At 30.3% G+C, this 15,029-nt stretch overlaps 2 protein-coding genes across 3 annotated transcripts in view; both read left to right on the top strand.

Annotated features, from left to right (window-relative positions):
* The window catches only part of LOC111628764, a 1,832-nt gene extending 848 nt beyond the window's left edge, over positions 1–984 (top strand). The window contains exons 2-3 of the mRNA XM_023372608.1: positions 573–766; positions 844–984. Of these exons, the coding sequence (XP_023228376.1) occupies positions 573–766; positions 844–865 (216 nt within the window). The 3' untranslated portion in view covers positions 866–984. The remainder of the gene's footprint in view (positions 1–572; positions 767–843) is intronic.
* Positions 985–3,405: 2,421 nt separating this feature from the next.
* On the top strand, positions 3,406–14,812 carry LOC111628763 (transcription factor GATA-4-like). Of its 2 annotated transcripts, none has more exons than XM_023372607.1 (6): positions 3,406–3,897; positions 9,481–10,253; positions 11,938–12,107; positions 12,363–12,488; positions 12,661–12,790; positions 13,353–14,812. In XM_023372607.1, the coding sequence occupies exons 2-6, from the start codon at positions 9,503–9,505 to the stop codon at positions 13,652–13,654; spliced, it is 1,479 nt and encodes a 492-aa protein (XP_023228375.1). In that variant the 5' UTR covers positions 3,406–3,897; positions 9,481–9,502; the 3' UTR covers positions 13,655–14,812. The 2 variants fall into 2 exon arrangements, with proteins under 2 accessions (XP_023228375.1, XP_023228374.1); XM_023372606.1 differs by lacking the exon at positions 3,406–3,897 and adding an exon at positions 4,462–4,611 and having other exon boundaries at positions 13,353–14,811.
* The last annotated feature ends 217 nt before the right edge of the window (positions 14,813–15,029 follow it).

Here is a 15,029-nt window from a genome sequence, read left to right as displayed (position 1 = left end):
TTTTTATATATATATATATATTTTTTTTTTTTTAAGTATAAGAGAATACATTTTAAATATAGCTATAAAAATTTTGTATTTTGAATCTTGTATGCATGTAAAGTTTATAAAAATTGATATCTTTATACAGTTTGAAATTAATAATAGAAAATTAAGGCTTAATTTAATTAAAAATTCTTACAACATATTCTTGTATTTTCTTACAGAATTTTTTCTATTTACTAGTACAGTACATAAACGTTTATTATTTATTTGTCTATAGTGTTTCCTTCCTTATTCACATAAAAGACTTTTCCTATTTTTAATTCGAACTCTTAAGGTAATAATCTATATAATAAAACATAGAATAATACAAAGAAAATTTAATTTATAAAAAATATCCTCATTGGAAACCATAACCTAAAATTCCCTCTTTGTAGATGGATATCTTTATGGACTCAATCTTGAATTGAAAAAAATCTTATTAATAAATATATAGCCTATATAAAATTTTATATATATTTAGTATTTTCTCTAAATTTAGAACTGAAACTGTACACGAGTGTAATAAAAATTATTATTATTATTTATAGATTGCATTAAGAAGGATAATTATAGTTACTCCAATTTTATTTTTATATCTTATGGCTGAATTGTATATGCCATTTGTTGAAGCTCAGTTTTTTCATCATCATTTTAATATCACAGCATGCATCGTATGTGATGAAGGAGTGAATTATTCTGTAAGAAATTTCATGTGTTGCCTCTTTAGTAGTAAATGCTGTGGGTGAGTAAAGAATTTTTCTAATATAAAAATTAATTATTTTTTATATATTTTATTTACATATTTTTTTTTCTTTCCAGGGAAGAGAAATTTAAAGACTAATCACGTCGTTTGTTTTTTTTTAATTTTAAAAATTATTATATTATGGATTATTGTATGTATACACGCCCTTACTTAAATATTCATTTTAAATAAATTTTTTATACTTTTTTATATATTTAAAAATTGTATAAAATACAACATAATGTATTATAAATAAATAAATGATTATTTATTTTTATTTGAGTTTTTTTATTCATTAAAAGTTAAAAATAAAATAAAATGAACATGTGTCGCCATCTCTCGTACCTAATCGAAACTACAAAGAAACAAAGCGATGAGAGAAATCGAAACTAAGTTTGCGATTGGATAAATTTTTAAAACAATAAGGCGTGGTTTAGTTCGTCATTTAAATATTCAAATCGATTTCTCTACTACAATTGGTCGATAAGAAACTGCATGCAGAGACATCTACATTCAAGCGTTTTAAATTTTATAATATAATAATTGTTTTTTAACGTTAGTTTCGTGTATTAAAAACACTAAACCGGATACGTAAACAGATAAATTTTATTTTCTATTTTTAAATATAACAGTACTGTACATTTATTCAATACGTATTTAAAGTCTCACAATTACAATAAATAAAAAGAAAAGTTGTTAATTGATTAAATTAAAAGAATGGAGCAATTCTGTTAGGATTTAAGTGCAGAAAGATGTCTCAGTGGCACTATCCTTATCTATAATGTTCTACTTCTGGTTATGACGTCATAACTTCGAGTGTTCCTGGTTCTAGATCCCATGTAAAGGGACATGACTTATTAAAGCATTTCACTTTACTTCCACGAATAAATCTAATATTTTTAAAGCATAAACTTTCAGATATGAACCAGTTATTCAAATACGAAGGAAGTATAGTGTGTTGTGTGTTCTATGTGTGTATTGTGTTCTGTGTGTGTTTAGTGTTGCGTATGTTTTCTGTGTGTATTTTTTTATTTTGTTAACATGACGAGAGATGGAGCCACCTAAATACTACCTTAATTTTTTGTTACCTTAGTAGCACGTTGGCATTCCAGGATTATGTTGCAGATGAGCATTTATCAGTAATTTAGAGGTGTTTTCACCGATTTAATAAATTAACAAGTTTCTGATAAAAATGGGGAAGGAAATATTTATTCTACATATCACGATAGCTTAATTAATAATATGTAAGTTTTGATAAGTTATCTTTAAAGAGAGATATTTTCGTATAAATTGTCGGAAGATAATGATTATCTGAAGAGGAGGGATTTGTATAGTAAAACTGTTTTGTTTTTGTTGATACGATACCTTTGTGTACGCAGAGGTAGCATCTGAGTATGTTTATGCATTATTTTAAAATTAGTTTTATTTTAATATTAATTTTGTTTTACTTATTGACATCTGAATCATAACAAGAATCGAATTCTAAAGCGATAAACAACATCCATACTGTGTTTATTATAGGAAATCTTATGACTACAGTAATTAAAATAATAATGCAATAATAAAAATCAAAATTTATTGTAAGCTGATTTCTGTTTTACTTATTATATTTTCTGGGCATTTTTCTGATGTTTTTGTGTGAAAAAATGTGAGTTTTAAACGAGTTTGCTGATAAAGCAGCTTATTGCATAAATTGTTTTTCAGTTTCAGTGTTTTGTAAATGTTTTTAAGTTACTTGTAATAAGAAAACTATTAGAAAATTGCAAAAATAAACGCTTATCAAACATGAAATTTGCATTATTAAACTTCACGTGATTAAATTTGCTTTAAAAATTAATAAAAATGATGTAAGAGGTAATCAATTGCAATTTTAAAGTCTTAAGAAAACCTGATTATTAAAGGATTAACTCGTACGAAATAAAGAATTTTATCTTATAAAATACCTGAAAATTTAATCGTTTTTATCGTTAAAAGATTATTTTTATATAAACTGATGAAAATTCTTAAAGATAGTCATCTCGTGTCAAAGAATCTTGCTGTTTAGCGGGACATTTAATAAAATAATGGGGAAAAAAACAGTCAAATTATTTATAAATTTTGGCTGTTTTCGATGTTAAGTTGTGTACAAATGTATAAATTAAATAGATTAATGAGGTGAGTTTCTTAATATGGGTTAGAAGGGTTGTAAGTTCAAGTAGTCTTTCGATATGTTTATTCACAAGATGTGTTGACCTCTTGCTGTAAAATAAAGATCATATCTGATTAATTGCAATATTTCATATGAAAATAAGGCAATAACGTAATTATTAGCTTGAATAAATAGTCTGGCATGTGAAAAATATAGGCTTTACAAGGCAAATAAGGCTCCTTACTTTATAGAGAACTTAATTAGATTCCTTATAAGGCTACCTTTTAGTTGAAAAGTAATGATCTAATCCTTTCGAAGATAAATTTACAGAGTTAGTAATCTCGAAAAACTTCTCACAAGATGCTATTCTTTAAATAAATGAATGAAAGATGCTGACTTATACAATAATTTCTCGAAAGCTAAGCAAATTATTACTTAATGAGCGATAAAAATTTGTTAATCAATCGCAGTGACACGTTTCGTACAATCAAAAAAACTGTACAGAGTACACAAAAATGCGAAATAAGCTACATAAATGAAAGAATTTTCTTTAAAAAAAATTAGTATCTTGAGCAATTTTTTAAAAGTTCTTGATCCCAGTTAACATCAAGAAAGTTGCTTACAAGTTGGAAACATTTATTTGAAGCGGAGTCGACCTTGGTGCTAAAGGTCAACTATGTTCCAAGGTTAGAAGTTTTCAACAGAGAATCTCTTATGATGAGAAAATGTGTAGAGGATAAGTTCAATTTATTTATTTCTGAATGTTGACTTGTGTTTATAACTTACGCATTTACTGTCCAGTCATAACTCGTAGTCTCTCTCACAAGGTGAACTTTGAAAGGAATGGTTATACAGTGAAATTTAATATAAGTGATGAGTAGATGAGTAAAGATTATGATTTTTAGGTTATCATTATAATGCCTCTACAGCAGCTTAAATTTTCTTATTGAAAACAAAATCGTTTCCACATACTTTCTGCGATATATTTTTAAATATAATACAGGTAAATATGCATATATATTTTAAATTTATTTGTAGAATTTAAGCTTAATTTGTCGCAGTTTTGTGTGTATATTCGTTGTTACGTCTTTTACTATACATATTTTTTCTAAGTCTAGAAAGACTTTCAATTTCTTTCGTCGACGTATTTGCTTTTTTAAACGTTTATGACTTATAAATCTGCAAACGAGGCATTTTTCGCAGCAGAAAGACCTATAAAAACGTAATTTTTACAAAGTTTTTTCCTTTAGAAATGTTAACTTTATACTACAAAGCATTAGACTTTTTAAAACTGGAAAAGCAAAAATTAAACCCACCCCAAGTCATATGATACACGCATAAATAACATTAAACAAACCTTTAAGTAGAAAAACACGAAAAGATTGGAAAAAGTAAAAGATAACAAATAATAAATGCAATAAAAGATATCAGATTAAATAATATGCCTTAAGAAGTGCTATCACAATATATGTTTACCAGTAACAAAATCTAAAGGAACTTAACTGAGGAAATCGGAAACAGGAAGATGTCCAAGGCTGGGGTAGGTTGGTTCCTTGGTGACTGCCAGCCCCACATGACCCTAAGCGTCCTGCCTCGCTGGGCAGAGTGCAGATGTAAGACTACACGACCACTTTATATATACTAACAACGGGATAAGGATCGTAAGACCGACGTCTATAAGCACTATACACGTTCAGTCCTTAATAACTTACAAAAGGTAAGAATCTTATGCCGTTTTTTATATCCTATATATATGTATATAAACTACGGTATATAATCGCTCTATATATTTTTTCTAATAGATACACGTGTCTATTATCTTTCGTGGTATCTTCAGATAGTATCTTGACTATTACTTGGCTTATCATATATGGTAGCATGTCGTAATTCTTATCTGTATGATAGTCTTTGTAGAGACACCGTGTTCCTTGTGCTATATAGCGATTATATTGCTGAGTTTATGTACTAAAAAAGTATACTTAGTTTAAGTTCCGTTGATTGAACCGTTAGCGAGAAAATCGCCAGTTTATAGTTTTGCCTGGCGATTTTATACTTAACTGATAGGGGTAATTAACATGATACCGTCTTTAGATGGCCGGTGACAAATGGAGTTTTTTTCTACCGTTAATAAATCATTATAGGATTACTCGGAAGGTTTTAGTGAGGTTATAAGCTAACATGAACTCGAAAGAAGTGCATTAAACTGGGGCGTTTCTGTGAGTTGTAGTGTGACTAACACGTTTAAAGTGGGCACACAATTGAAAGTAAACACTGTAAACCAGTTAAATTATGATTAGTAGCTAAAAAATCAAGATTTTTATTCAATTTTCAAGCCGATACGAGTATTTCCACTAGATATTTACCGAGTCCAAGCACTCGAAATTGATAAATACCTTATAACATGGCTGCTACCTTTGATAAAAGTGAGTGTACTTTGTTCGTATAAATTAGAACGAATATTTTAAAAAATAAAATAAAATAACGTATGATTTTCGATCGGATTTTAAAACTCTTCCATTGTGGTGACGTCACCGATAAATTTCGATGATAAATTTTGTTTAACACGTCACCCAATTACTATTACATCACCGATAACTAACCAATAGTGAGAAATTCCATGAATACTATATTGTTGCTAAGTGATTAAACTATGTTAATGCAGTTAAATAATCGATGATAATTAATTAATTTCGAGTAAAATGGAGGAATATTTAAGGAGAATTGAACTGTACATATACAAGTTTTTAAGCTATCATAGCATTAAGTTACAGAAGGTTGCAATGTTGATTTGAGAGCTACAGGTTGTTATCCAGCACATGTAGCAACTATCAGCTGTAGTCCTTCTCTGAAGATTGTGTTACATGGTTAGAATTATCAACTCATCGCGATAACCTCCGATCCCATAAATGACAATAGTTTGAAGCCATCGTCTCTTTATTATCAAAAGAGTTGAAAATATAATTTCCAAAATTATTCTACAATTTTTTTTTATTTTATCAATTGCTATTAATTATAGATTAATATTAAGTTATCTTGTTTTGTTGAAGCAATTTTAGAGGAAAAATAGTACATTTCCCGTTTAAAATAGCCATAAAATAGTTTAAGGCTATAGGCGAGCCAATAAGAAAAAAACCTTTACTCAGTAATTATTGGTTTTATCACAGTGGTTCCTGGATTAATACAAATTTTAATTTGTAAAAATATAATTTATGTGGGAAATTTTAACATAAAAGCATTTTTAAAGAACAAAGCTTAAAGAGTTTGGTGCCTAATGGACTTTTTAGCTAGAGGTGTGCTTACTCTGTTAGCCCCACAATTGCATAATAGCCTAAGGATTAATTTCAATAACGCTAATTGTAGAAGCAAACTTTAAAAAAATTAATCCTTAAATTAAATTTTATTAGTTAATTAATACTTCAAAACATTGTTAATTTAATAATTATCCTACAATTAAAGTACGTTTAAGGATCTCTTATTTATGTTATTAATTAAAGGGGTTTTATATGACATAAACTGACTTATAGAAGGTCATATTTAAATTTTTAATACTTTAGATGTATCAAAATTAGTTTTAATGATCAGAAAATAAATCAAGTTCTGGGTTACATTCTCTTATAACCTCGCACTAAATTCTTAAGGCTCTAAGGATAGATCCAGTTATAAAGCAAACTATGAAGCAGTGAGTTGACGAATGAATCATTTTATATTTGTGAAAAATGTCTACTGATGATTCATGATTCAGGCATATTTAAAAGCCCATTCATGTTAAAATTTTACAACTATTGGCACCATAATTGGGGGTAGTTTTACAGAGCAAACAGTTGTTAATTTGCTCCCTTTACTAGAGGTCAGTTTAGTACTGACCAATAATAAATAAAGTCTTTACTCTCTGACCTTTTTCGAAATTCTAAAGTAGACCAACGACAAGGGTAAGTGCTACTGCTTCGTCTCTTTCGATACACTCTTTAGGATAATTAAGAATTTCGTGGTATCTTATCACAGGGCTAACAAAATCTTATAATTAGTTATATATAGAGGCCTTAGTTTAAGTGTTTTTACTTCGAATGTGCGCGATGATACGATGTTTAATCTAGATTAATTATATTTACAATTAATGAGAATTACTGATTAATTAGTTATCGTAAATTATGTAAAAACCAGATGCTATGTAAGCGCCTATCGTCTTATGCAACAGGCGCCTGTAAATGCTACTATATAATATTAATTTACAGTAATATTTCCCATAGTCTTCGATAATTATAATCTTATCTAAAAATATAGACAATATTCAAGATAGATGTGTAGATAATTCTATAAATAACGTTCAAAAAAGGTATTAAATTATTAGAAAAATTTACGTAAAATTCTCTAATAAATTATTAAAAATCTAGAATAAAAATTATTTTAGTTAATTAATGATTAAGTCTACTAATTTAGTATTCTGTTATTTAATATTCAGGTAGAGAAAATTTTGAAATTAAGCATTAAACATTTAGCATACCAATAAGGTTAGAGGAATGAATAATCAAACGGTGAGATTTGATATTCATTCCTTCAAAGAGGTAACATACATTTATGATAAGCTAATAACAAGATCTGCCAACGGAAAATTTACGATTTCAACTTCTCATTTCACTTAAAGCAATCAATCATAAGCCTGTAAATTGTATTTTTATAGCTAAACTTGCGTGAACCGTAACTAATGAATTTGCACGATTCGTTGCGGTAGTTAAATAATATCTTAAATATTCTTTTACTCTTTACTTTTATGAATAAAATTGAAAATGAATAATGAATGCGAACTTCTGCAAGTTTTTTATATATAGGCCTTCTAAATTTAGACATAAAATAAACCGTAGAAAGGATATTGAAAAGCGCTTTCTGCTCCCTTTACTTTGCACTAAATTGCTTATATATTATGGGATTAACAGCTTCCAATTTGCATTTTTAATAATTCTGTAATGTTTGCCAAGCTTTATAGTCTCTAGAAAGTGACCATTGGATGTAAAATTACATAAAATTTTAGCATAAATCGAAGCGGATGAGTCCACTCTACCAACTTCCTTCTTGAATGGTGGAGATAAGAAGTTCGACCGTTTATCTATAAGCGGATTTGCGTTTGAATATATAATTAAATATTATGTATTTGAACTATAAAACATCCTGCTTCATTAATTTACTAAATTTCCTTATAAAATATACATTAACGTAAATTTTATGTAACAAATAATGCATTTTTTAAAATGGAAAATGTTTTTTTTTAATTATAAACTTTAACGTCATTTTTTGAATATTAAACGCTAATTATATATAAAATTATTATTATTGCATAAATTATATTGAGATTTATTAAGAAAATTCTCTGCAAATAAAATTTATTGGCCTAATAAATCGGGAAAAAAATCAGCATTTAAAATTTAAAATAAATGTCGACATAACCTTGCGCTGAGTGATTTGTGCACAAGTTTATGCTGCGAAATGACCACTTAAATCATAATACAATATTTAAATGTTTAATTAAATTAATTTATAGTAAAATTTTAAGTATTATAATACCTAAGAAAGTATGTCAATAATATTAAAACTAAGAAATTTGTATAGAAATTTAGCATCTACCTAAAAATATCCGCATGAAAATTGCTTCATCTGACTGAACTTACTAGGCGCTAATTTATTAAAAAATGCAATAAATATTTAATAAATTTCTTAACAAACAATGAATTCAGTAAATTTCGATATGAATTCCTTCTTACAATGAATACTTTTACGAAGATATTAATTAAAGTCGCATCTTGGAACAAAGTTTGCTCTGTACAAGTTAACTGTACAAGCTTACGGCTTATAAATTAGCATTTCAATAATATTTTTATATGCAAAATATTAATTAAAGATTTTATCACATTAAGAACACAATAAAGAAATTTTAAAACAAATTAATTTGATTCCGCTAGCGAAATTAATTAGAAAATTGTTTCTTAATTTCCCTGTTATAGCGAAACTGCGACGGCCTAAACTTTTATATTAATAATTAAAACTTCCATCACACAACAATAAAGTCCAAAGTGATGATACAAACCCTTTATTTTCTTCTTTATCTTTTCAATGTTATCCCTAACCTTGATGGTAACAAAATTATCTTCCTTTGACGTGAGAACGATAATTCGGCACAGTACAAAGATTAGGCTGCAGTTATATCGCTAATGTCTAGTGCATCTTCATGATTAACTTTTCTAATTTGATAAATTGAAAGAAAAATTACGGCATAAAATTTGCTTATAAATATTACAAAAGTTAGCAAGTGATGCGATGCAGAATATTAAAGAAAAATTATTTAAATAATCGAGGATTATTCCTTCCAAAAAAAATAAAAAATATGGACACAGCTGATGCGGAAAATTAGCAAATTTTGCAAAGCTCTCGCTTATTTTTGAGCTTGAAACCGTGCAAATTAGCATCTTCTTAGTAGTGTTTTAGTATAGAAGTATTTGAGTATTTGAGAAAATTGCCCGATAGCTTATCGTTGAGCTCTAACTGAAAGGTGGCTGTGTCAATAAGATTTCACAATCATCGATAATATCTCTTTCAGTTTTTGTATCGCAAATCGAACAATGGAGGACAGAAAGCCTAACAGTTGGCTAGAAAAATCGCCAAGCGTGTCACCTTCGAGCACAGAAGCTGAGAAGGAAGATCACTCTATGGAACACTTGGATAATGACGTTAAAGAATCGGATATTCTGCACCCCCACATCAAAACTGCATCACCTGAGAGTACGTCATATTCTCCAGGTTACAGGCCCCCGGATTATTCGAACGAAACCCCGCATATAGTGTCCGGACACGATAATTACAGTGCTCATCTTCGATCACCCAACGTGCAACTTGCTACAAGTTACATGTCACCGTCTCCAACTAATAGAGATGTGTTTCCATTGGATACACAACCGGTGGCTATACCCACTTATCATCACCTCCAAGTACCTTCTACTGAATTTATCTCGACAACAACGTCCGCAGCAGGGAAGATGTTTCAATATTTAGGTAACAGTAGCAATAATCAGGAGCTAAATCCAACATCATCACACATACAGAATGTGTGGAACCCGGCAGCGGAGGATTATTGTCCAAAACCTCTACCATCCATAGGTCAGAGGATACACGCATTTTCTAGTCATCAGCAGGTTCTAACCTCTTCTAACCAGGTTCTACAGAGAACAAACGGTATAGGCCACTATTCTCCGTACTTGAACCCGGAACCTTGGTCGTCTTACGATGCCGCCAACTCGACCGTGCATTCAAATCCCACTGTACACTACGGCGTGCAGGGGGTCTCTTCTTCATACAATTCACGGACTATAATGGGTGAGTTTTTCTTAATTAACTTAAAAAATTTAATAAAAAACTCGATTAATTATCCTTATTCCGTGACAAGTACGAAATGTGACGTATGATGAATTAATTATTCTCTGTTTAGGAAGGAAAAAATGTAGTAAAAAAGCCAAAAATATCGTGTTACTTCTAAGTCACGTGGCCGTATCCGTGGTTAGAAAGTCAAAGAAAGTATGTCAAGCGTCAAAGTCGACACATTTCGTTGCTTGTCACCTAAAAGAAGGGAGGGAAAAAAATAAGAAAAATTGATATAAAAAAAGGTTCAGTATGGTGTGTGTGTGTTGTCTCTTCACTGCTACATAACAGCTGATATTTGTCCGAGTTTTATTTAATTATTATCTAATTTTCTTTAAAAAAAAAATAATAAGGTCTTTAGCCTTAGTTTCTAATGGGATAAATTTCAGTGTTTATAATAATATCAATGAGCTAGTTAAGTTATATAAAGACTGCAATATCAACAGGCTTAGTTGCAAGATGTAAAGAAGCTCAAATTCTATAAATATCAGTGGTTGTTAATAAGAAAAAAGTTAATTTTTATGCTAACAAAATGATCTTTTATGCTAAAGAGAAACCACGCGCTCTTTATTCAATTAATTAATAAAATTTTTAATATAAAAATGGTAAATAATATCGTCTATATTTTCGTCTAAGTTTCCCGCCAACGTCTTTTACCACTACATGAAAATTTTCCGCTCAATTCTTATCAAGTAAAGCAGGAAATCCTTAGCCAACCACCCTGCACAAGCTAGCTTGTAGATCAAAAACTACGAAGCAGATCCTAGGAGAAAAATTAATAAAAATTATTTTTAGAAAGAGTTATTAATGTTATTATTTCATAAAAGTCTTCTACGAAGTTTTCTATCAACATACTCTTCTTATACATAGGGTGAATTAGGTCAAACTTCTACCCTGAAAGAGTATAAACAGTGAAATAAATGTTGTGTCGAAACTAAATAAAGTTTCAACACCTTAAAAAACAAAGTAAAGAAAAAAAAGAGGAGCATATTTCGCAATTTATTCTTTAATAATAATGCTTGGATGTGTTACTAAGTGGGACTAATAAGTGGAATTCAATGAATTCCAGACTAAGGCTATCCTATAACGAGACAGATCCTAAGACGCCATTCCTGCTCCTGTTGACAGACTAACTGTATTGCACAACCGAACGTGTTTACATGCCACTGACGGTCTAAGATGGCGTGGAAAGAAATCTAGACTCAGATTTTTATTACTACTCCGTATTGCCGTACGGAGAGAGAAAAATTTACTTTCTATCCTTTAAAATTCTTTGATATAAAACAGGCAGCTGTAGGGTCGTTATGCCTGAAAGACCATATTAATAGCGAGGGTCAGAAAAGATATAAATTTATCCGGCATTCGGTGCTTTTTTTCGGAATTCCTCCCACTCTTCTCACCCCCTATTGACCCTGATAGAAGGTGAATTCACTCTCTGACTAGTAAGTGTGGTCACCTCCTATACATTCTATACTGGTTAGTAAGGAACCATCACTGCTTTACACGGGGTATAAGGTTTCTTCGAGCCTATTCAAAAACTATATGGCGCCACACCACGTGACACGGCTCCATTCTGATGTAAGTCAGTAGCGTCTGCGTTATTTCTACTCACTACCACCTGTTTATAAATAATTTTTTACAGATGACGATTTGTTTTCGGCACAAGAAGGTCGAGAATGCGTTAATTGCGGGGCCGTATCTACCCCTTTGTGGAGGAGGGATGGCACAGGTCACTATCTGTGCAACGCATGTGGTCTCTACCACAAGATGAACGGCATGAACCGTCCTTTGGTCAAGAATCAAAGAAGATTGGTGAGTAGAGGGATTCATTTTATAATTATAGTAACCGCGTAACTAGATATGACCCCTAACATAACTAAATAAAACTGTAAATGAATTTATTTTCTTATATAGTTTACGACCACCGACTATGTTTAGTCTGTAAAACATCTGTTTATAGAAGGTTTGCTTCTGTTTGAATTATCGGTGGGAAAATGGATTCTTGTAACAAAAAAAAGAGCAAGAAGAAACACTTATAAAATGTAAACCCTTTATTTTTCTTTCCAGTCTGCTTCTAGAAGGGTTGGATTATCCTGTTCTAATTGCCATACCACTACAACCTCATTGTGGAGAAGGAACAGTCATGGGGAATCTGTATGCAATGCCTGTGGTCTTTACTTTAAATTACATGGGGTAAGTAGCTCAAAACTCATCGAATAATGGAATGGATGACTCAACACGGACGTGTCCTGTTCGGTTTGAGTCATAATTTGTTAGCTAAAACTAAGTTTAACATATGTTTAAAGTCTGAATCACAGCAAAGATATTTTCCACAAATCGAAAATATTATTATTTGTTCCCTTAGGTGAATCGTCCCCTCGCTATGAAGAAAGACAGCATTCAAACTAGAAAGCGAAAATCAAAAAATGGTGTAAAGAGCTCCGATAACAATGTTAGTGTTTCATCTCCTCCTGTTCCTAAATTAGAGACATCGGGTAAGTCTTCTAAATCTTCAAACAAAATATGAGGCCTACACGCTGCTGCATAGCTGGCTTGGAAAATGTTAAACACGTCCTAACGCCACCATAATATCCCTGCTATAAATTTAAGTAACGTCAGTATCAGCTTACAAAACAAAACTTTAACTTGTTCCCGGTTATTATCAAATTAAGCTTATAATTATGCCAGAATCAACACGAAATTTTTAATCTTGAGCCTTTCAAAAGTTCTCTATCAATACGTACAGTACATCTATAATTAAAAATTAAAATAGCCTATAGGCCAATAGTTCCTTCAAATATTGTTAAATCTTAATCAATTATAGGCCAAGTTTATAATCAAACACTTGTGTATAACTAATTGAGTTTAGGCCTATACACTTGAATTCTTGTAAATGTTCCATAGGACATGGAAGAGTAAAAAAAATTCACTCTATAATGTATAAAAATCCTTTATTTTTCTTTGTATAGCGCTTATTTTTACGAGTAAATCGGTTTATATGTCACATATAACAGCTTAATGAAATAAAATTCTAATATATTTTTAATATTTCTACAGCTTCTTATGGCTCATCAGGCAAAGATGCCACCACCTTGGCACTAAGTACAGGCTCTTTCGCCTTCTACCAGCCGTCACCAACGGCAGTTTGTAGCGGACAGTCGATCAGCCCAGCACTCATCACCACAGGGAGCCAAAGATCACCTCAAGCAGTAACTGCCGACAATTACTCCCCACTGCCAGTTCCTTACTCCACTATTTCTGTCAAGTCTCCGAGCCTGTATCAACCACAATCCACATCAAGTCCCTCGTTGCAGTCACTCGAATCATCCGTACGACCTCATACAATCATGAGTTCCTGAACATCCATTTAAGACCTCATCATCTAGTCTGTGTGCTGCCGAGCAGTTGGTCTTTCACTCCATTCACAACCCAACTTGGTTAGAACCAAGCACCCCATGCTATACCGTGTTATATATATACCAGCATTTGTTGTATATGGAATCGTTTCGTGAAGGAAAATACTCAAGTTATGTATAACAAAGTGCCAAAAATGATGTGTTCGGTACCATATAATGTTCTCCTCAGGGAATATATTATTTGTTCAATTAGTTCCCTGTCGGGTGCACAATTTTTTTTTTTTTTGTAAGTTGTAATAATTACGAATCTTTCTGATGAAATTCCGGGAGATTATAAAGATATAAATTCTGAAAATTTGTATATAGTTTTTTATTTTTTTAATTAGTTTCACTTACAATACTCTTTAAAATTAACATCTATTGTTATATATTATAAACCTTAAAAGGTAAACTAGATACAGTAGATACAGGCGAATCTCCAATAAAGGCCACCTCTAAACTGCGCCCATTTTTAGGAACGTTTCCTTTTGAAGTGCACACAAAATAACCTCCAAACAACGGCCAACGGCTCTCAACATGGCGGCCATTTTTCAGGAAATAACCTCTAAATGACGGCCACCTCTAACCAGTGGCTTTATTTTCAGGGGCGTTTCTTTTGAATAACTTCCCAACAATGGCCATTTTTTTATGTTCTTGTATTTTATGTTTTCAAAGAATTATTAAAATTTTTTTCCTCTTTTGTAAGGTGTCCTTAAAGTTATAAGGAGTTTTACCTTAAAAATAAGGATTTTCACCTCCTCTCTTTTCTTAAAAACTGCACCATTTAATATACTTTAAAATGAATAAAGTTTAAATAATTTTGTTAAAGTTTTATATTAAAAAGTTTAGTAAACTCAACAACTAAACCTTAGAGCCTTATCTTAAACCTTACACACTTTAATTCTTGTAGACCTTACTTTAGTTCGAATTATAGAAATTAAAATTGGTTTTTTAAGCTTAAAATAATTAAAATTAAATTTTATAATTCGCAAAATATTATTCGAATTCGTCCAAAACAAGAAATGAAACCAAATTTCTAATTATAGTTATTTCTTCCATCGCCAGATGTCAGTGTATTTAATGAGTGGAGGCCATACAAGTTAATGAACCACAAGAAAAAGTTTTTAAAAATCTATTATTTATCATTTAATTTAAATTATTTTAATAAAATTAATTCATATAATAAAAATTTTTATTAAATTTATATTGTATGAATTAAATTTAAATCTTCCAGCAAAAAAATTAATTTGAAATATAATTAAAACACATTAAAATATTATAGTTAATGAGATTATTTATATGATTTTTTGCTTTATAAATGCTTATTTTTTACTCTTAT

This window comes from Centruroides sculpturatus, unplaced genomic scaffold (assembly GCF_000671375.1).
Source record: "Centruroides sculpturatus isolate CEXI.00-Female unplaced genomic scaffold, Cexi_2.0 scaffold634, whole genome shotgun sequence".
Classification (NCBI taxonomy): Eukaryota; Metazoa; Arthropoda; class Arachnida; order Scorpiones; family Buthidae; genus Centruroides; species Centruroides sculpturatus.
The sequence above is the reverse complement of the archived record's forward strand: the minus strand, read 5'-3'. Positions and strand labels throughout refer to the sequence as shown.